General features: G+C 39.9%; 3 protein-coding genes and 1 pseudogene across 8 annotated transcripts; 1 reads left to right on the top strand and 3 right to left on the bottom strand.

Moving 5' to 3' along the window:
* Positions 1–3,014: 3,014 nt before the first annotated feature.
* Positions 3,015–5,958, bottom strand: LOC137739398 (glucan endo-1,3-beta-D-glucosidase-like). The gene has a single exon (XM_068478967.2). It carries the CDS (start codon positions 5,624–5,626, stop codon positions 3,194–3,196), a length of 2,433 nt encoding a protein of 810 aa, XP_068335068.2. The 5' UTR covers positions 5,627–5,958; the 3' UTR covers positions 3,015–3,193.
* A 1,610-nt stretch (positions 5,959–7,568) lies between these two features.
* LOC137739397 (glucan endo-1,3-beta-D-glucosidase-like) lies at positions 7,569–8,277 on the bottom strand (annotated as a pseudogene).
* An 885-nt stretch (positions 8,278–9,162) lies between these two features.
* On the bottom strand, positions 9,163–11,837 carry LOC137740105 (glucan endo-1,3-beta-D-glucosidase-like). The gene has a single exon (XM_068479914.2). It carries the CDS (start codon positions 11,555–11,557, stop codon positions 9,359–9,361), a length of 2,199 nt encoding a protein of 732 aa, XP_068336015.2. The 5' UTR covers positions 11,558–11,837; the 3' UTR covers positions 9,163–9,358.
* A 2,696-nt stretch (positions 11,838–14,533) lies between these two features.
* Positions 14,534–21,787, top strand: LOC137739488 (uncharacterized). Of its 6 annotated transcripts, none has more exons than XM_088700095.1 (15): positions 14,534–15,107; positions 15,253–15,379; positions 15,520–15,560; positions 15,966–16,059; positions 16,703–17,835; positions 18,112–18,243; positions 18,574–18,646; positions 18,979–19,018; positions 19,101–19,173; positions 19,397–19,462; positions 19,587–19,664; positions 19,772–19,938; positions 20,655–20,701; positions 20,890–21,109; positions 21,235–21,787. In XM_088700095.1, the coding sequence occupies exons 1-15, from the start codon at positions 14,692–14,694 to the stop codon at positions 21,669–21,671; spliced, it is 3,144 nt and encodes a 1,047-aa protein (XP_088556221.1). In that variant the 5' UTR covers positions 14,534–14,691; the 3' UTR covers positions 21,672–21,787. The 6 variants fall into 6 exon arrangements, with proteins under 6 accessions (XP_088556221.1, XP_068335175.2, XP_088556223.1 ...); XM_068479074.2 differs by having other exon boundaries at positions 21,211–21,787; XM_088700097.1 differs by having other exon boundaries at positions 21,194–21,787.
* Positions 21,788–22,181: the final 394 nt, after the last annotated feature.

Raw genomic sequence — 22,181 nt, 5'->3', positions numbered from 1 at the left:
AACAAATACTACGAGATCTCATTCCCTCATTACTCCCATGATGTCCGAATGTGCGACTGTTGATCAACGCCAACAAACAATTCTGCAAAACCCAGCTTTTAACTTGTTTTATTTGTTTCATTTGCTATTGAGGTGAGAAGCATCTATATGGATTGGATTCACACATGTGGCATTACGTATTAATAATGCGTTGTTATGTGTAAGTTTTTGCATTAAGAGCAAGGATATCCTAGTAAAATAGGAGTGACTGTAATTAAAGACAAAATGAGAGAAAATTGGTTAAGATGGTTTGGACACGTGAACTGAATGCCTACAAATACTCCGTTTAGAAGATGCGACTATGAAACGAAGACTCGTAACAAAAGAGGTAGAGAAAACCTAGGAAGACTTTGGAAAAGACTATAGGAAAAGATATGAAATACTTGGAGCTAGTGGAAGACTTGGCACAAAACCGAGCACAATGACGATATATGATTCATAGCCGACCCCACTTAGTGGCGTAGTGGGGTAAGACTTAGTTGTTGGTTGTGTGTAAGTTTTTCTTCTTAAATTAATAGGTTATAAATCGAGACAAAATAATAACAGTGAACCTGTTACATATAAGTTATTCTCGAAATTAAAAAGGAAGGCTTTTGTCTCTTGAGTTGTTTTATAAAGTGGTTTCACTAATTAAATAATGCAAAGCCATCTCATAATCTTGAAATCTTCAACTCAAAGGCTTTGAAAGAGAGGTTTGTTGGTTGAGCTAATGACAGAATATGGCATGCAATGCAGGCATTCTCGTGGAGACAGGCTAACTGCAATGGTTCCTTCCTTACTCTCTAATTTTGTTTTATGTTGGTGGACAACCTAATGTGGCTTTTGATTCGTCCTATAGCATAACAACACTATTCCAACAAGGGCATTGACCTAAAAATATTGCAACAAGGCCTTTTATATGAAAATGACATAATATTTGAAAAACATAGATACACTAGGATTTGAATATGCAACTTGAGTTTTGAGATATAACTTTGACTTTTAGGATCTATAAATTAATTTTCTTTACTTATGGTTATGACTATGACATTTGATTATGAATTTTGTCAGTGTAAAATATACAATGATGATGATAAGTGGTGATAGTTAGAATGAATAATGATGGTTGTGAAGCTCACGTTAACTCTAAAGATGAGTGGTGGCAATCACAATAACAACATAACAAGTTTTGTAAATGTGTTCATGAAAAATTCAATATTCTAAACTACCAAAGTCTATATGCAGGAGGGTGCGGACTCAATTGCAAGAGACTAACATAGTGCCCTGATTAACTAGCCTAATTCACATATGTGACTTAAGATTAAATCTCACACACATTAGTGTACTTAAAAAAAATATCGATATACTCAAACGAAGAAGAAAAAAAAAAGTTTTAGCTAGTAGCACTTCAAAACTAGTGATATTCCTCTCAATTTATAAGTGAAATGTCTCTACTTCGAATTTCATAAATGACGAATTCGATACCTAATTGTGGTTAACGTATTTAGCCCAAGTCCACCTTGATGTCATTGTATTAAATAAATAATGAATTTATTATTCAACTTAAAATGGGGAAATTCTTATGGGCTATGGACAAATGGGTTTTATCAATGTTGAACTCCTCCAAGCCTCAACAACTTCGTAACCCAATTATCGTTTTGGGCCATATAAACCGGCGGCTAATGACCCAAATGACCGCGGAATCCCATTCCCAACGCGCGCACTTTCAAATTTCTCCGTCTCCCTCTCTCTCCAACTCCAACTCCAACTCCGATTTCTCAGCTGAGGTACGCCCTTCTTCTGCCTCCGTATCGAATTCACTAATTTCGACCTCATTTTCTGTAATCTGCTTTCGCATCCGATATATGGCTTCTGTTTTGTTTTCGTCAAATATCGAATTCATGTTCGCCGCGTTTTGTTTGCTTGGTTGCTGAGAAAATGTCCCAAGGAAAAAAATGAACGCATATATGTATGTGTGTGTGAGATGGAGGAGCGATTCAACGGAATGCCTCCTCTTCGACATCATTGCGCGTCAAATCTACAGTTTCAAGTACTTGCGTTTGAAACCTGCACGCACCGTTGAGTTTGTGTGTGTTGTGTGAGAGGGTGAAATGTGACCAGAGAGTGACTTCCATACCGCGAAAGACAAGCTAACCCACATCTGGTATTGGTGTCTTTCTGGAAAGATTTTTGAATGTGTAAGATTTGTTTCGCTGTTCTATCAAATACTAGACAGCAGCGCACAATGCTTTTGTTTTTCGCTTCTAAGATGGATGGTGATCGGGGGAAACGGAGGAAAGCAAATACTTAGCCCCTGCGGTCTGCGCTGTCTGGTTTCTAATAAACATTCTATATAATGCCAGGATCCACCAGCAACAATCAAAATGTGTCAAGCTTCGGAAGATGACTTACCATTGAGTCTCGAAGTGTGCAGAGTACTGACTGCTCTCATTCGCCAAGTTGAAGAACAAATAGCCCAACTTCACGAACGAAGGAATGAAGCTGTAGCAGTGTTAGGAAGCATGGAGGATGACCAAGATTCGGAAGATGGCTCGGATTCAGAAGATGACCCAGATTGGGAATATGACCTAGATTCGGAAGATGAAGATGACCAAGGTTCGGAAGATGATCAAGATTCGGAAGATGGCCAAGATTCGGAAGATGACTTATTGCAGAGTCAAGAGTTCTGGTTCTTTTTTATTATTATGTTCTTATTCTGGTCTGCATTTCTTCTCTTAATTAGGTCTTGATTCTTGTCAGGCATTTGTTTGACCTTACTGCTCAACTATGTATCAAGTACGTAATGGCGAAGAAAGGGTTAGGGTGGCTTTTGTAGGGCGATTCTCATCGGAGACCTTGTTCAGGTTCAGTGAGTTTGTAATGGCGTTTGTGTTCGGTTCTGTTCAGGCTGTGAAAGAAAAAACCTTGCAGTTCTGGATGTTTAAAATTTTAGAATTCGACTCCCCTTGTTGTGTCAATGTTTCTTGACATGAAAGTCGTGTAAAATGATATATTTCCGAAAAGCAGTTGGTTTCAACAATAACAGGTAAATACAACAGATCGAAATAGATAGAAGTTCTCAATTCGGAAGAAAGAACAAATGTATGTCAATCAAAACATGATAGTAAATATAACGGAGAACGAAATCACAATCACAAATTATAATGCAACCAGTTTAATGATAAAGCCCGGACCAGGAAACGTTATGTCCAAGTCCGACTTCCTGTCCTTCCTTTCCTCTGCTGTGGATCCACCACAAAAGATTTGTAAGCGAGTTACCATCATCGTGACCACTCAAGTTCTTTATCTTCCCCAAAGCGCCTTCTTTGTCATAAATCCCTTCCAAGGCATAGACAAATCCTTTCCATCCTTCCCCTACTCCCTCCCTACTCAAAGACGGTAGTGTCCACGTCACAAGATCCCTAATAAAGCCAGCATCTGAAAACAAGGCCTCAGTGATCGGCAATAGAGGTAGCAACTGAATTCCAAGCCTGCACTCTTTCCACTCTGAAGGAGCGAAACAAACTGCGCTGTCCCTCTTGTTACTCCATAAAACTCCAACCAAGCGATTTTCCCTTGTGAAATCCTGCTCATACATGTTACTTCCCTCTTTTACGTGCCACCACATTTGGGCTGCCCGAATCTCCAAAGCCGCAAGCATTGATCCTGTGGCTACAAGATGGGTGTCTCCATAAACTAAGCCCAACAATGCAGCTGAATAGTATGCATTCACTGCCTCACTCGTGCTCTCCTGATTACGACCATCTGCAGACTCATTTAACCCGCTTCTCCACGAGTGTAATTTGTAAAAATCAAAGCACCTTATGCGTGGATAATGCGAATCTGAATGCCTGCCTACCGTCAAATAATCAGCAGTGAGCGAATAAGCTTGAGCTCGATACTTCCTCCCCCAAGCAGGATCAATTTTTGCAAGCACTGAAATCCCATAAACAAAGTACCCCAGATGATAATGGTGACCACTATAAAGTCCAAACCCAAAATCTGCACCAGAATCGGTTGCTCCTTGTTTCGTGACAATGCCACCCCATTTCTTGTCATACAAGAAACCATTTCCCCCAAAAGTTCCAGCCAGCCACGGCTCAATCGTTTCCTTCAAGAATTTCCTAATCGTCGGAATCACATCGAGATGAGCCACCTCCTCTGCAATCAAAGCCAGCCTCGCCGCCCTCGCGATCAATTTTCCATAAAAGTACGAAGATTTTGTAGCTATCCCACTGGAATTCAGCTCCCCAACATCCTTAACAAGTGCAGAAACAATTTCAGCATACGACTCTTCTCCAACACCTCGATTCGAATGCCAGGTGATCAAAATAGGGTCGAGTTTCAGCGACCATGAATCGCCAACAACGCCAACAAGATCCCCATCAATGCTCTTGACCTTGAAATCCTCCAAAACAGTGACGTCAGAATCCTCGTGGGAGAGAAGCTGGAGGTGCAGAGGATGAGCAAGCATGAGCAAATCGCCCGATCCTTTCTTCTCCCATTTGTACTCCAAAGCAAACGGCTTCGTGAAAACCGCTTTGCCGGAAACCGGGTAGCAAGGACTGACCGGGTCAAGGGTCGCCTCGAATTTCGGATCCGAATCCGGTAATATCGCAATCCGAACAATCCCAGAAAACTCATTGGAGGTGATCGGTGAAAGGCAGTTGGTTGCCAAATCGATCGGGGAAGAAGTGTATACAAGCCATGTCTGATTGTTACTGAGCTTGATGGTGTATTTTGTCTTTGAGTCGTTTGGTGAACACGAGAGGATTGAGTGGATGGTGGAGATTGAAAGAGAGGTGGCGTTGGAAACAGAGCACGTGATGAATGGGCTGCCGCGGACGAGGTAGAAGCTGAGGTTGGAGGAGGGGAAGTCCAATGTGACACTGAGGTCGTTGAAGGAGGAGATTTTGTGGGGTTGTGGAGAATCGGGTTTTTGGGTGGCGGAAATGGCGAGATCGGCGGTGAAGATTTGGTGTATGAAGGCGGAGGTGGAGGAGTGAGATGGGTAGGAGATGGTTAGGGTGGCGGAGGAGGATTTGACCGCGTAGGGGTGGATGTATACGGGTTGGTCGCCGTTTTTGAGAGCGAAGTTTTGGAAGAAGGACTCGGTGGGGAGAGGGGATGAGAGGAGGTCTTGGGAGAAGAAGTTTGATGGGTCGGGTAGGACGGTGGATTGGGTTTCGGGGAAGAGGAATGAGGCGGCGGCGGCGGGTGGTCTGAGAGTTTGTTGCGGCGGTGGTGACTTGGTTTGGGATTCTTCTTCCGGAGGTGGTGACGACAGGGTTTGGGATTCTTCTTCTGGAGGTGGTGATCCCATGGTTTCGGATTCATCTTCCGCATGTGGTGATGATGGATCGGCTGTTGGCGACACGGTTTCGGATTCTTCTTCCGGAGGTGGTGATGATGGATCGGCTGTTGGCGACACGGTTTCGGATTCTTCTTCCGGAGGTGGTGATGATGGATCGGCTGTTGGCGACACGGTTTCGCATTCATCTTCTGCAGGTGGTGATGATGGAGCGGGTGGCGACGTGGTTTCGGATTCTTCTTCCGGAGGTGGTGACGACATGGTTTGGGATTCTTCTTCCGGAGGTGGTGACGACATTGTTTGGGATGGATATGAAGATGGAGGGGGTGGTGGTTTAAAGGGATTTTTCTTGGCGAAGCTAAGTCAACTGAAGCACATGGGTTTGTTTTATGCACGAAGCTCGGATCACCATCCCGATAACATAGATTGGACTGAAACATCATTCGAACTTTGGAGGATGGTGGGAAATTGGGCAGGAGCCAGGAGCCATGGGGAGGGAAGCTAGGAGAAAATGGTGGGGGTTTTTTTAGCGGTTAGTTACCAACACAAGGAGGAAGAAGACCTTTAGTTTCTGTGCATGGGATGGGACGTGGGAGAATTGCAAGATATCCATAAGTAGTTTGATTCGAAGAAAGGGATACCAATGACAAATGTGGGAATTAAGGAGAAGGATTCTCTCCCCTCTTTTTTTCCTTCCCCTTCCCTCCCCTCCTATTTGAACGGTCAAGGTTAAGCCACATCAACATCATATATTAATTTTTTATAGCAAGATAAAGACAAAATAAGAGAATGTGAGAGGAGGGGATGGAAGGGGATGGAAAGAGGAGGGGAGAGAATCTAAGTCCAATTAAGAATGCTTCGTACGCAAGCAACTATATGACTTATAGGTAGCTAGTATAACTCACCTTTTAAACATGTAACAAACATTTATTTGAGGGAGTTTTAACGAAATACTTTTGATACTGTTCACTTTTAACGAAAAACCATATTTTTACTTTTTCCTGACACTATTTACTATACCTTTATTTGTCATTTTTTTTATTAAAACTAGTTTTTTTTAGACTTTTCGTCAGTTTTCCTTTCATTTTTAACGAGTTACGTCACTAAGATTATGTATTGGATGCAAAAAAAACAAGCTCCCTTCATACATACGTGACATTAGAAAGCTACAGAGCTTTTTTACAATTGGCATTTATGTTCAATTCCTTTCTTGATATCAGAAAGAAAAAAGATGTAAATGCAATATAAATTTGTGTATAATAACACGTTATCGATGATATAAAAAATTAAAAAAAAAAGAAAAAAGAAGAAGATATATTTCATAACCAGATTAATTAAATATTAGATGCGATGTCCTAGTATTTATGAGAAACATGCAAATAGATTTCACATAGAGAAACTAATCAAAGGCACACAATCGTTTAGTAGAACAAAATAAAATTCAACATCACATAGCATGCCCAAAGGAAACCTCAGAAGTGCTCAACCAAAATAAAGAAAAAACATCCAATATTGTCTTCTCTCTTCCTTCCTTCCCTCTCTTAATCGCTTCTATGTACAATAGTTAAGGTTGAGCTAGGGTTGAGAATTTGGGTTCTATCACACACTATTATTCCTCGAAAAATCTCCCTCGTACATTCTCTCTCTCTTTTACGTGCCACCAAACTTTCGTTGCATGCATTTCCAATGCCGCAAGCATTGATCCTGTGGCAACAAGATCGTCATCTCCATACGTTAACCCCATCAATGCGGCTGAGTAGTACGCATTCAGTGCCTCGGTTGTGCTCCCTTGATTACGCCCGTCCCGGAATTCAGTTAACCCTCCTGCCCACGAGTGTAACATAAACATATCAAAGCATCTCAAACGTGGATAATTTGAGCTTGATTGCTTGCTTCCCAAGTTAATAAAATCCATCGCCATTGAATAAGCTTGAGGTCTATACTTACTCCCCCATGCTGGATCAATCTTCGCAAGCACCGAAATGGCATAAACAAAGTACCCTAGATGAATTGAGAGAGCTAATTTATGAGTCAATTTCATATTATATATTTTAACCCGTTCTTAGTGTGTTTTGGTAGAATTTTGATACTTTGCTTTATATTTTCAATGTAGAACATTCGACTTCTTCTCGAGCAAAAAGTGGCCAAATGAACGAATTTTGGAGTGATTCCAATTGAAGGATGTTCGTGCGTCCCTTGGCTTGTTCGTGCCAAAATTTGGGATTTTTCTCTAACATCTTTACATAGATAGTGCAGAAATGATTTTGGTATACGAATCCTCATCGACACCTCTGATTGAATGCCAACTGATCGAAATAGGGCTTGGATTCAAAACCCACGAATTGCCAACAACGCCTACAAGATCACCATCAACGCTTTTGTACTTCAAATCATTCAAAACAGTTGCATTACTTTCATCAACAGAGAGAAGCTGCAGGTGGAGGGTATGAGCAAGCATATTATCAAATCCCCACACCCCTTCTTTTCCCACTTATACTCCAAACAAGACTGTTTTTTGAAAGCTCCATTGCCGGAAACCGGGTAGCAAGAACTGAACTTGTCCAGAAACGACTCGGATTTTGGATTAGAACCCGGCAACATAGCAATCCGGATGATCCCAGAAAACCCACCAGAAGTTACGAGTTTGTGTCGCTGGTAAGTTTCAAGTTGATTGCTGAGGAGGCATATAGAAGCCACGTTTCGTTGTTGATCTCGATTTTGTATTTGGTACGTGAGTTGTTGGAACAAGAACACGAGAGAAAAGCACGGACGGTTGGGATTGAAAGTTGAGTAATAGGGTTAGAGACAGAGCAGGTGACGTAAGGGCTCCCGCGGACGAGGAAGCAGCGGAGATTGGAGGGGATGTCCAATGTGGCCCCGAGATCGCCGAAGGAAGAGATGACATGGTTTTTGGGAGTGTTTTGTTTGGTCTTGTGTGTGACGGACATGGTGACGCCAGCAAAGCTGACGTGGTATGTGAGAGAGAAGTTGGAGAAGCGAAGAGATCGTGAAATTTTTCGTGACCGGAACACGAAGATACACCACGTGTTTTTATATAAGTGATGAAAAATTTTATTTTTTATGTTATTAATTTTTTTAGCATACATATACTACAATTTGTATAATGACACGTAATATACCACCCTATGTTCCCGTCACAATGAAAAATTTCTCCTCGAAGAGATCGACAGCCAAATTCACTGACCGTTTTGATTTGCAAGGGACTGTTCAGTTCATATGTATTCTAGAGTTCCTTGGCGTTTCTTTTCATGTGGTGTCTATACAGCTTCTTCCAGAGCTTTTCCAATTGTCGGCAAATTTTGTTTCAATTCTTTTCATGTTCAACTTTGATTCTACCATAAAACCGATTGAAAATATAAGAAATAATTCAACAATTCTTTATTAGCACATATGAGTCCCTTATTTCTCCGATGTGGGATTCACTCACAAACACCGTGAATTTCGGTGAAGATTTGTTTAGGTTTTCAACGAGAGATTGAAAGGAAGATGAAGCTAGGATTTCAGAGAATGCACAAGGATGAAAATGGAGTTCGTTGCTCCTTCGATCTCATTGGATTCGCGGCTACAAAGCTGTGTTAAACCAGAACACTACACTTGGATTCTTTAAACTTCTCTGGGATTAGGACCTGCAGCAATGGTTATACTTAAACAATAGCAGTGTTAGGGTGGCGTTTGTAGGGCGATTCTCATCCGAGACCTTGCTCAGGTTCTGTGAGTTTCTAATGGCTTTTGTGTTCGGTTCTGTTCATGCTGTGAAAGAAAAAACCTTGTAGTTCTCGATCTTCAAAATTTTTAGAATTCGACTCCCCATGTCGCGTCAATGTTTCTTGACATTAAAGCCATCTAAAATATGATATATGGTTTCAACAATAACAGGTAAATACAACGGGATCGAAATAGATAGAAAGCTCACAATTCAGTAGAAAGAACAAATGTAGGTCAATCGAAACACGACGGTAAATGCAACAGAGAAGGAAATCACTATCACAAATTGTAATGCAACCAAATTTAATGATAGTGCCTAGACCAGCAAATGTTATGTCCAAGTCCGAATTCCGCTTCCTCCTCTCCTCTGCTGTGGATCCACCACAAAAGATTTGTAAGCGAGTTACCATCATCGTAACCTTTCAAGTTCCTTATCTTCCCCAAAGCGCCTTCTTTGTCATAAATCCCTTCCAAGGAATAGACAAATCCTTTCCATCCTTCTCCTACTCCTTCCCTACTCAAAGTCGGTAGTGTCCACTTCACAAGATCCCTAACAAAGCCAACATCTGAAAACAAGGCCTCAGTGATCGGCAATAGCGGTAGCAACTGAATTCCAAGCCTGCACTCTTTCCACTCCGGAGGAGCGAACCAAAGTCCGCTGTCCCTCTTGTTATTCCATAAAACTCCAACCAAGCGATTTTCCCTTGTGAAATCCTCCTCATACATGTTACCTCCCTCTTTTACGTGCCACCACATTTGCGCTGCCCGTATCTCTAAAGCTGCAAGCATTGATCCTGTGGCCACAAGATGGGTGTCTCCATAAGCTAATCCCAATAATGCAGCTGAATAGTAGGCATTCACTGCCTCACTCGTGCTCTCCTGATTACGACCATCTGCAAACTCAGTTAACCCGCCTGCCCACGAGTGTAATTTGTAAAAATCAAAGCACCGTAAGCGTGGATAATGCGAATGTGATCGCCTGCCTACCGTCAAATAATCAGCAGCAAGCGAATAAGCTTGAGCCCGATACTTCCTCCCCCAAGCAGGATCAATTTTCGCAAGCACTGAAATCCCATAAACAAAGTACCCCAGATGATAATGGTGATCATTATAAATTCCAAACCCAAAATCTGCACCAGAATCGGTTGCTCCTTGTTTCGTGACAATGCCACCCCATTTCTTGTCATACAAGAAACCATTCCCCCCGAAAGTTCCAACCAGCCACGGCTCAATCGTTTCCTTCAGGAACTTCCTAATCGTCGGAATCACATCGAGATAAGCCACCTCCTCTGCGATCAAAGCCAGCCTTGCTGCCCTCACGATCAATTTTCCATAAAAGTACGAAGATGTTGTAGCTATCCCACTGGAATTCAGCTCCCCTACATCCTTAACAAGTGCAGAAACAACTTCAGCATACGAATCTTCTCCAACACCTCGACTCGAATGCCAGGTTATCGAAACAGGGTCGGGTTTCAGCGCCCACGAATCGCCAACAACGCCAACAAGATCCCCATCAATGCTCTTGAACTTGAAATCCTCCAAAACGGTGACGTCACAATCCTCCCCGGAGAGAAGCTGGAGGTGCAGTGGATGAGCAAGCATGAGCAAATCGCCCCATCCTTTCTTCTCCCATTTGTACTCCAAAGCAAACGGCTTTGTGAAAACCGCTTCGCCGGAAACCGGGTAGCAAGAGCTGAACCGGTCGAGGATCGCCTCAAATTTCGGATCCGAATCCGGCAATATCGCAATCCGAACAATCCCAGAAAACCCATTGGAGGTGATCAGTGACAGGCCGCTGGTTGTCAAATCGATCGGGCAAGAAGTGTATACAAGCCATGTCTGATTGCTATTGAGCTTGATGGTGTATTTGGTCTTTGAGCCGTTTGATGAACACGAGAGGATTGCATGGATGGTGGAGATTGAAAGAGAGGTGGCGTTGGAAACAGAGCAGGTGATGAATGGGCTGCCGCGGACGAGGAAGAAGCGGAGGTTGGAGGAGGGGAAATCCAATGTGACGCTGAGGTCGTTGAAGGAGGAGATTTTGTGGGGTTGTGGGGAACCGGGGTTTTGAGCGGCGGAGACGGTGAGATCGGCGATGAAGATTTGGTATATGAAGGCGGAGGTGGAGAAGCGAGATGGGTAGGAGATGGTTAGGGCGGCGGAGGAGGATTTGACGGCGTAGGGGTGGAAGTATTCGGGTTGGTCGCCGTTTTTAAGGACGAAATTTTGGAAGAAAGAGTTGGTGGGGAGAGGGGATGAGAGTAGGTTTGGGGAGAAGAAGTTTGACGGGTCGGGGAGGACGGTGGATTGGGTTTGGGGGAAGAGGAATGGGTCGGCGGTGGCGGGCGGCCTGAAAGTTTGTTGCGGCGGTGGCGACATGGTTTGGGATTCTTCTTCCGGAGGTGGTAATGATGGAAATGAAGATGGAGGGGGTGGTGGTTTATAGGGATTTTTCTTGGGTTTTACCAACGTTTGGACTTTCCTTTTCACTTTTTTCAACATTGTATGGTACGAGAGTAAGTTCAAGATTTAAATGCTGAACGCGTAACAAATAAATTTTACATTAAAGACATCGATAATAATGCAAACCTGAGCGAAATTAAGTTGATTGCAGCACGCGTAAGAAATTAAAGACATCGATAATATGGATTAGATCGAAAATCCTTTGAATTAAATAATCACAAGAAAATAAAAGGATTTTGGATGATTTGGTGGGAATTGGGTAGGAGCCAAGAGGAGCAAGCTAGGAGTAAATGGTGGGGTTTTTCTAGCAGTTAGTTACCAAACAAGAAGGAAGAAGAACTTTAAATATATTGGGAAATTTGGAATCCGGATGGGACTTGGGAGGATTGCAAGATATCCAAAAGTACTTTGATTCGAAGGAAGGGATACCAAAAACAAATGTGGGATCTCAGAATACTTCATAGGCAAGCAAATATATGACTTATTGGGTGGTCTTGAGCCTCGATTTTTGTTTGTTGTAGACTTTGCGTAACTCCGAAAATTGTAATTCAAAAGTGAAAAGAATGTTCTCTTTTTTATTTTCTTGGGTAACAATACTAAATGTATCATCGTGTTAATTTACAAAAAAAATGATCAAGTGTCTAGCCGCCTTGCACAAGAGTGGCAAATAAGAACACGACAATCTTACGTGGTTTAGTTACATTAAGAATGTTTGAAAAATAATTTCAGCACACGTTCTTTCACTTTTTGCAAAATCTTATCATTTTTCTAGCCATTGACTCAAAGACTAAAATTAACAGATTGATAAAATGTGAAAGAAAAAAAGTATGCAAAAATCACTCACTTTTCTCTGTCAATCAAATTATCAAAGAGTAGAAATTCGGGTAAAAGAAATACAACTAAACTAAAGTAATATGGTCTAATCAAAATGAGATTTCGACTCGCCAATGACGAATTCAAACAAAATTATTATGATTCATTCATTCCGAACTCATTTCCGTTCAAGAAAAAAAATAAAAATAGCATAGTGATTAGTCTCATAATTTCAACTTTCAGGCCATCTCCAACCGATGGCTGGTCAGAGGGCTCGTTTTAGCCCTCTGGTCCTCTAAGATTCTCCAAGATATTAATATTTTAATGAACAGTACATGACCATATTTGCCTTCGTCTCCCTTGTCACAAAAAACCGTCTCCAACCGAGGGCCAAACATAATTTATTATTTAAAAACTACAACTTAAATGTTGTTTAAGTTTTATGTTGTATAATTTTTATGTTGGTTAATGTTATTAATATTGTTTAATGTTGTTTCATGTTACTTAATTTAATTTAATGTTGTATAATGGCTTAGGAGGTTATAGAAAAAAATAGAATTAAAAAAAATATGAAACAAATTTTGTGAAATAGAAGTTATAGGAAAAAAAATAGAATTTAAAATAAAATGAAACAAATTTTGTGAAATAGAAGTTATAGGAAAAAATGAAATTTAAAAAAAAAATGTGAAACAAATTTGTAAAATAAAAGTTATAGGAAAAAAAATAGAATTTAAAATAAAATGAAACAAATTTTGTGAAATAGAAGTTATAGGAAAAAAAATGAAATTTAAAAAAAAATATGAAACAAATTTGTAAAATAAAAGTTAGAGGAAAAAAAAAAATAGAATTTATAAAAAAATATATGAAAAATAGAAGTTATAGGAAAATTTTTGTAAATAAAAAATAATAATAAAACTGTTAAAAAAATTATTCAAAGAACCGACAGGAATACATTTGTATTATTTAGTATAAATGTATTACTGTCTATTATAACCGACAGTAATACATTTATATTAGTAATACAATGTATTTCTGTCAGTTATAACCGACATGAATTCCAACATAAACAAAAAAAAAAATGGCTAGCCCAGGGCTGGCTGCATGCAGCCAGCTCTCCAGCCCTCTAGCCCTCTCCGATTCCGTGGGGCCCTCTCAGATTCCAGAGCCCTCAGGCATAGCCCTCGGTTGGAGACAGTTTTCGGACTATTTTTGACCCTCTGACCCTCTGAACCGTTCGGTTGGAGATGGCCTCAAGTCTAACAGCCTAGAAAGGAAAGATAAGGTACAAAACACATAATTAGATTCTAGATAATGAAAGCAAAGGTGTGACTGATGACATGATATATTCCTCATTAAATTATTAAAAATCAGAAACATGACTCAAACATTGACTTGAAAACCCAAATTTGAAGCTATCCAGAAATTGGCAAAATACTTTTATTTTTATTATTTTTTTCAATTTTATATTTTTGTTAGATTAAATATTAGATTAGTCAAACGTGAGATTGAACTCACGCTATTATGTAAAGATTCAATACCTTTCTACTACTATGGTAAATGATGACTTGCAATTGGCAAACTACTCCCAACCCGAACCTCGTTCCAGTTCAATTCTCAAAACACGCAAAGGTCTAGAAACCCTTCTTACAAGACAAATTCCCATGAGATGGTCTTGGTTTAATTGTATTTTTCAAATTTTTATTGTGTTAGTGGAGGGATTCATTTGTGATTTTGTGGAACTAATTTGGAAGAGGATCTTCTCTGGATTCATTTTGTGAGAATCCTAGAAATTCCCACATTTTAGTCGTTTATCGTACATCATGTGGTCAGTTTTCGTGAGATACTATTTATATTTAATTTTAATTAAAAAAAGTTAAATGATTTTTGACCGTACGATACACGATGAACGATTAAGATGTGAGGATCATGGTTTAATTGTATTTTTAATATTTTTATTGTGTTCAGTGGTGGGACTCATCTGTGGAATTAATTTGAAAGAGGATTCTCTCCGGATTCACTTTGTGGGAATCCTAGAGATCTCTACATCTTAGCCGTTCATTGTATATCGTACAGTCAATTTTCGTCAGATACTATTTGTGTTTGATTTTAAATAAAAAATCAAATACTTTTTTACTGCACGATATATGATGAACGTTTAAGATGTGAAGATGAATAGAATCCTCACAAAATAGATTCGGATGGATTCCAATTAATTTTTAAAAGAAGAGGCATACGCGGACGGAGAGTCCGGCGTAGCATTAACTATCGACGACTACCAGTGCGAGGGTTCGAAGCCTACACTCCAAACCAAGAGAAAAGAAAAAAGAGAATATTCGAATTCGAAAACTCGGCGGCGAGGCATGAATAATGCAGTAGTGGTGGAGGAAGTGGAAGTCGAACCTCCACTCTCGGTGCTGTTGGCTCCAAAACGCGGGAAAACAACCAAGACCAAGCGAAAATCCCAACCAGAAACAACATCCAATCAGCAGAACCCAGAGCCGGAGCCAGTTCGAATCGAGCCTGAGTCTGTTCGGATTGAGCCGGAGCCTGTTGGAGTTGAGCCGGAGGGAGTTCGAATTGAGGCGGAGCCAGTTCGAATTGGGGATGAAGGCTCGAGGAATGGGCCTAGGGTTAGCGTTTCGATGTTCGACGACTCGGTGGAGAATCACTTCAGAGTTATGGACACCATTGCCAAGCTCTGCGGCGAGGCGGAGGAGGATCGCGGCGTCGAAGACGGCGACATTCAACGCTTATCGTCCTCAATTACTTTTCTAAGGTAGTAACAAATTAAATCCCTATCTATTCATAGTGTGTTTGTTGCTCAATTTTGTAAAGAAGCGTTTTTTTTCTTGTTTGTTCACTGTAAAGAAACGTTTTTTTTTTTTTGTTCTGATGATTGCAAAGAAATGTTTTTGTTGAAGGGAATGGGCAGATTTTAAGTACGAACCTCGAGATGTTCGATTTGCTTGTGGAGTTGGAAGTCCTGAGGGGGAGGATGTCGTCAGTGGGATAAACTTGCGGCAATTTTCTTCTGCAACAGTTCCTAAGGTTACATATTCGAATTCAAATTTATCGTCGGTTTGCCTGTGATAGTTTTGCAAAGGATGAGCTGTAGCGATGTCTCTTATTCTCATATGAGGAAACAAAGTTGGCAGTTGATCTAATTTGCGATTTACATGTTAATGCAGAACGAGGCACTCTCTGGGGTCGCACAATCTCCGGAGTTGAGGTACGTGAATTGGCATTAGCAATGAGGCATTTTGTGATGACTTAGAGCTCGTTTGGATGTACTTTCTAAATAACTGAAAGCGCTTTTGGTAAAAATGTTTTTAGAACCAATCTTTAGTAAAAATGCAAGTAAATCTTGGCTAAGTGCTTTTGGAACCAAAAATATTTTCTCTAAAAGTGCTTTTAGTCATTTTAAAAGCACATCCAAATGAGCCCTTAGTTGTTTCATGCTTGTGTTTTTGCATTTCATTCACTATTCTACTTTTCAAATTTCTCTGAGATTGTTGCTTTTGTTGACCAAAAAATTCAAATGTAAACTTGATGTTAGTCTTGTATATTGGATTTTCGCTGCCACCTAAACAAGCACTGATATACATCTCCAAATGTCCTTTATACATTTTTGCAGCCAAGACTTTGTGATGTATGTTGGAGGGCCTGTTTGGGCGTTAGATTGGTGTCCTAGAGTTCATCAAAGTAGCGATGGTCATCCAAAATGCGAGGTACATGATCTTTTTGAGGCCCTTCCTTCTTTCATTCTTGTCAAAGTCTATTAATTAAAGGGTCTACAACTTTCGCTACGTCTCATAGAAGGAAATGTGATATGATACTTTTGCTATTTACGAAGTTATTTTTGTAATATTTGACTTTAACATTCTTGATCATTAGTGGTTAGCTACTTCAACAGATTCCTTGATAATGTTAAGGGCCTTAAATGGTGAACTCTGAAATATTAGTTTTGAGCAATGTAAGAAACTTCCCTTGACTAGTTTTCTCTCAAATGGACGAGAAATCTCCTTTTAGGTGATTCTTAGTATGGTTTTCCATCTTCTTGCTTTCTTGGGTTCAGTTTCTTATGTTTACGTCATTAAATTAACATTATTTTATTAATCATGCTAGTAAGTTTGCACATACACATACATTTGGCAATAGTTGTCTACCTTTGATGTTGGACCATAGCGATAATTCGTTTTCCTTTTTGTGAAAAGATACAGCTAGATTTCAAATATTTATGCTACTCCTTGTGTTATTGTCAGCAACATCTGTAAAATTGGTGAGGTTTATACAAGTTAGTGAACTTTTATCATGTTAAAGTAGTTCTCGTCTTCTATTTTATGACAACGTTATCATCACCGTACTTTGCAGTTTATTGCCGTAGCTGCTCATCCTCCTGGATCTTCTTATCACAAATTAGGCGAGCCACTGACTGGGAGAGGTGCCATTCAGATATGGTGTCTTTTAAATTCTGGTGTACATAAGGAAGACAAACATTCAATAGCAGAAAAGCAAAAGCAGGGCCGTAAGAACAGTGGAGCCAGACAAGAAAATTCAACTGAACCAAAGAAGCCTTTAGGGAGGCCTAGAAAGAAGCCAATAGAAGAAAAATCAACTGAACCAAAGAGGCCTAGAGGAAGACCTAGAAAGAAGCCAATTGAAGAAACTGCTGACAAAGAGGCCACAGAAGAAAAATCAACTCGACCAAAGAGGCCTAGAGGAAGACCTAAAAAGTATGCAGTAGAAGATTATGTTGACAACTTGGATGAGAGCAATGATTATGTTGAGGTTCTTGCCATCGAATATCCGGAGGGATCACTAGAGTTGCCTTCTACGGATTGTGTTCCTGCAAATACTCATGTGCATGTTGTACCAGAAGATCATGGTAAAAAACGAAAGAGTTACAAACATGCCGCATCTGCATCTGATCCAGCTTGCAAATCACATGTTCAGAGGAGAAAATTGGATAATATGGAAAGTGCAGGGAGTAGTAACAGTTATGCATGTCCACCGTTGTCAAATCAAGATGGGGAGAAAGGATCATTTGTTTCAGATCATCATACACAGCAGAATTATGGACAGGAGCCTCATAACAGTTATACTTGTCCACCGTTGTTGAATCAAGATGGGGAGAAAGGACCACTTGTTGATCATCATACACATCAGAATTCTGGACAGGATCCTCTTAATAGTTGTACATCCCCACCGCTGTTGAATCAAGATGGGGAGAAGGGACCACCTGTTTCAGATCATCACACACAGCAGAATTCTGGACATGATCCTCAAACAAGCAAAAATGTTCAAAATAATGGTTACTCTGAAACTGGCTCGACCAGATGTTCAGTTCCGACAGATGTAGCATTGCCACGAATTGTATTATGCCTGGCTCACCATGGAAAGGTTGCCTGGGATGTGAAATGGCGTCCTCTTAATGAACGTGTTTCCAAAAGCAAGCATCGGATGGGCTATCTTGCTGTGCTGTCAGGAAATGGGTCTCTGGAAGTGTAAGGCATCAACCTACTTGTTTATAAATGGTTCCTTTTCGTTTCTTACACTTTAGGTCCTTTAACATTGTTCTTTTTTTCGACCTACTTGATATCTATATCTATTAGATCTCTTCTCAAAGATTTGCAGTTTCTTTCTTTGCAGTCAAGATAATATTTGAGTGCACATGCAACATGCAATTTGCAGTTTCTTCCTTTTACATTAGTCCTGGACTAGCTAAATGACTTTGTGTTCTGCCATCTCATCATACTTATCCTGGACCTTTTTAAATGCAGGTGGGATGTTCCTCTTCCTCATGCAATTGAAGTTATTTATTCTTCTTCATGTGGTGAGGGCACTGATCCTCGCTTTGTAAAATTAGCACCAGTTTTCAGATGCTCAATGTTGAAGTGTGGTGGTGAAAAGAGGTACCCTGGAAGTATATTCCTCATTTTTGATAATAATTTGGAAATTTTCTTAGATTGCCATGTAATTTAGAGCATCATTTTCAAGTTTTTGACAACAATAAAATCATATCAGAATTTCCCCGGCTTATTTTGATTGGTGTATGAAATTCCCATATGCATGATATCATCAGTGAAGAACTATTTCATTTGGTTTGTGCACTGATTTCATTTGCTGCATAATCTTGTAGAATATCCATGGGTTTCTCACTGCATTCAGATGTCTCACTTGACCATGTTATGTGACATTATATGATTAACTGGAAATTTGAAATCCGTTGCTTTGTTGAACAGCATCCCTCTTACCGTGGAATGGTCACCTTCACCACCTTATGATTACCTACTTGTTGGATGCCATGATGGAACGGTGATTTTCTTGCACCTCATTCTTTAATGTTTCTTTAATATATTTTCCTTGTAGACTTTTATCATGCGTTTGCATGGTTTTAAAAAAAAAAAAAATTCATGTTAACTGATGAAGGGTTTCCATAAAAGGATAAGTACTCAATGGGCAACCTTGTGGTTATTCTGCATTCTGATAGAAGGATACATGTTAAACATTTCGTGTATTTGTTTTTGAATTTGCTAGTTCCATCTCCTCCATCCCACTCAGCGTCCAGCTGGAAGGAGTCTCTTTCTTTAGTTAATTGTTCTTTTTTTCTTGATATTATAACTAAAAGAAGTTTTTGATGTGTTTAGGTTGCTTTATGGAAGTTTTCAGCAAGTAATGCATCTCAAGGTATGGCTAACATGCGACTTTTAACTTTACTAATAAGTAAACTAAGAATGTTAGCTTCAATTCTCCACTTGTTGCTCAGCAGATACAAGGCCTTTACTTTGCTTCAGTGCAGATACAAATCCAATAAGGGCACTTGCTTGGGCCCCGGCTGAAAGGTTAGCTATGTTGGAAATCAATTTGTATTTACTTCTTTATGTGGTACTTTACGGTCTTCTTTTGAAGTTCCGTGGGGCTATGTGTGTTGTAGGGGTTGTCTTGAATGTCACTAAATTATGATATAGGCATAGAGATTGCTATTTCAGGCTCTTATTTATTTATTTTATCAATTTTATATTTATTCGTTCAGATATGTGAAATGCAACTGTTTGTGAATTTCAGCAATTCAGAGGGTGCCCATCTTATAGCTACTGGTGGACATGGAGGCCTAAAATTTTGGGACCTGCGGTAAGTATCATGGCTTGTTTTTTTATTACGCTCATGTGTAGTTTCTCCTCTACTGTTAGTTAAATGCTTGTGGTTTTTAGTGTAAATTGCATTTCATAGTAATGCATAACTTTTGGTTTTGCAGTGATCCATTCCGTCCATTGTGGGACCTCGATCATTTACCAAGGTTCATATATAGTCTGAATTGGCTTCCAGATCCAAGGTACTCAGAGTCTCGGTGTGAAACATAAGCGTAACTATCTGGTTGGTGTGCATATGTACACATGTATTATATACTTTTCAGTTTTAGTGGGTGTTGTGTTTTTTTAGGTGTGTTCTTTTATCCTTTGATGATGGAACAATGAAAGCTATCAGCTTGGTGAAGGCTGCATCCGATGACCCTGTAACAGGAAGGGTTGGAACAAAACAACCGGGCCTGCATAATCTCAGCTGTTTGCCTTTTGCTATCTGGAGTGTTCATGCCTCGCGATTAACAGGTCTTCCTTGTGCTTTTCTATCTGGAACGGTATTTCAGTTGATTACAAATGTGTGCATATATGTATATTGATTATATCAGAGTTGACCATATGGGTACATATCAGTATGGCCTAATGGCAAATGGCTCTACCGTCTGCAACCTGGTGCTAAGTTCAGTGCACTGAGAGAAGCATACTCAAAACGAGATATGGCCTTATTTTTCTTTTTAAGGAAAAGAAAAGGAAATATATATATGGTACCTGGATCTCTGAGGTTCAATAGTCTCATTGACTGCTGAATTTACATAAGCATACTGCACATAAGATTAGATAGATACTGTGTATTATCCGCTCATTTCTTCTAAATTTCCTTGTTTGGACTTATTCCTCACGCAATTGAAACTGCATAAGCATTGGCTATTGAATTCTTAATTTTTTTGGGAAAGTGTTGCTGTGTCTGAAATTCCTATTCTCCCTTGATGCTTAGCCTCCTGCTTGCCAGAAATTTTAAATCATTGTCCTTGACCATAAATTTCACACAGCGAGCATGCTACTCATATGTCTGGCTGTGCCTTGGCTATTTTTTTTAAGTAAACTTTGTGGGAAGAGTTGTCTGGATTGACATTGACAGCGGTGGGATTTCATGTTTGATCTTCTTTGTCATATACTTCTGGGGAACTTCTGATTCCAGCTTTTTTTAATTCCTCTAATTGGAGAACTCCCCTTTCAAATCTCAGGTATGGTTGCATATTGTGGTGCAGATGGAACTGTTCTTCGCTTCCAGGTGAGTTTCAACTTCTTCCATTGATATCACTATATCGGACGTATTTATCTTTCTTGTTGACATGCTTAACATCACTTTTCAGTCGTGGAGGTAAATTCTTGATTTATAGACGCCATACGACCATGTCTAAATTTTTTAGTAACATCAGACCTGCGGTAAATTTTTTGTTTTTATTTTCAAATCATCAGCTTACAACTAAATCTCTGGAGAAAGATCCTCGACGAAATCGAGCCCCACATTTTCTGTGTGTGTCATTGACAATGGAGGAATCTGCTGTAACCATCAATACTCCAGTATCAAATTCCCCTTTCCCACTGAAGGTAGCTCGTAACAATGCCGAGTCAAACAAAGTGAAAACTACTAATGATAAGATGGCAAAAGATAACACATCTGAAGATCAAAGTTTAGGTAAAGCTTTGTCAATTACGTAACCCTCGATATTCTCTTTAATTCCCTATGTTCTTAGTTCCATCTTTTGGAATGTTCGTCAAGTTGTCTCTTTGTCGCAGCTCTTTGTTATGGTGATGATCCAGGTATTGAATTGGAAGCTGGGGGAGAAATGGCACCTCTCAAAAGCAAAAAAACACAGAAATCCAAGTCCAGTATGAAAAAACCAGATGATGACCGGGCATTGGTATGCATAGATGAAGAGCCGACTACTACGCAGGAAGAAGAAACTGGGGCGGCTTCTCTCGAAAGCAAAAAACCAAAGAAATCAACGTCCAGCAAGAAAAATGCGGATGATGACCAAGCATTGGTATGCATGGATGAAGAGCCGACTAATCGAGAAGAAGAAACCGTGAAAGAGCCAGAAGTTTTTCCTGACAAAACAGTAGCAATGCATAGAGTGAGATGGAACATGAACAACGGTAGTGAGAGATGGCTGTGTTATGGAGGGGCAGCCGGAATTATTCGGTGTCAAGAGATTGTTTTGTCCGACGTCGATAGGGCGTGGGCTGCAAAGAGATGAGAAGCCATGTTTCTTGTATATAGTTTTGTCTGTAAAATGGAAAAGAGATAACGAAATTAATCTATGAAATTTTGAGTTAGTTAATGCCATTTCTTTGAATGGTGTTTTACCATCGATTCCCAAATGTTCACAGCAAAGCAGATTTCTCGGTGGAATAAGAAATTCAAACTTAGGGAACTCTTTCAACATCGAAAAGAAAAGTATCATTAGGCTAAGTGTTGGTACATGCAATTTTAATTAGTTAGAGTTTTCGTTAAGAAACTAATATTTTAGTTCCGTGCATGATAACTAATAGTTGCCATTCTAGTCTTGATTTTGGATCTATTTCGCGTAGAAATTTATTTTTATTTGGGAGAAAAACATGAAAGAGAAAATGGTATGAAATTAGCGACTTTGTTTTAGTTAACCTGCCATGGCGAGTTCTCTTTGCCCTAATTCTTCGGCATTATCGACTTCTTGGTATTGTCGATAGCACAAAACCTTGTCTTGCGCCTCTTCTACCCGATCGAT

This window comes from Pyrus communis, chromosome 9, assembly GCF_041283825.1.
Source record: "Pyrus communis isolate YQ-2024b chromosome 9, ASM4128382v1, whole genome shotgun sequence".
NCBI lineage: Eukaryota > Viridiplantae > Streptophyta > Magnoliopsida > Rosales > Rosaceae > Pyrus > Pyrus communis.
This window is presented reverse-complemented; position numbering and strand designations above follow the sequence as displayed.

What these genes read in the sequence shown, in the direction of transcription:
- LOC137739398 (XM_068478967.2), bottom strand. Translation starts at nt 5,626, where the DNA reads ATGTCGTCACCACCTCCGGAAGAAGAATCCCAAACCATGTCGTCACCA.
- LOC137740105 (XM_068479914.2), bottom strand. Translation starts at nt 11,557, where the DNA reads ATGTTGAAAAAAGTGAAAAGGAAAGTCCAAACGTTGGTAAAACCCAAG.
- LOC137739488 (XM_068479073.2), top strand. Translation starts at nt 14,692, where the DNA reads ATGAATAATGCAGTAGTGGTGGAGGAAGTGGAAGTCGAACCTCCACTC. An exon ending in AAGTGTGGTGGTGAAAAGAG is followed by an intron (nt 18,244 to 18,573) that starts GTACCCTGGAAG and finishes TTTGTTGAACAG; the next exon opens with CATCCCTCTTACCGTGGAAT. An exon ending in AGCAAGTAATGCATCTCAAG is followed by an intron (nt 19,019 to 19,097) that starts GTATGGCTAACA and finishes CTTGTTGCTCAG; the next exon opens with CAGATACAAGGCCTTTACTT.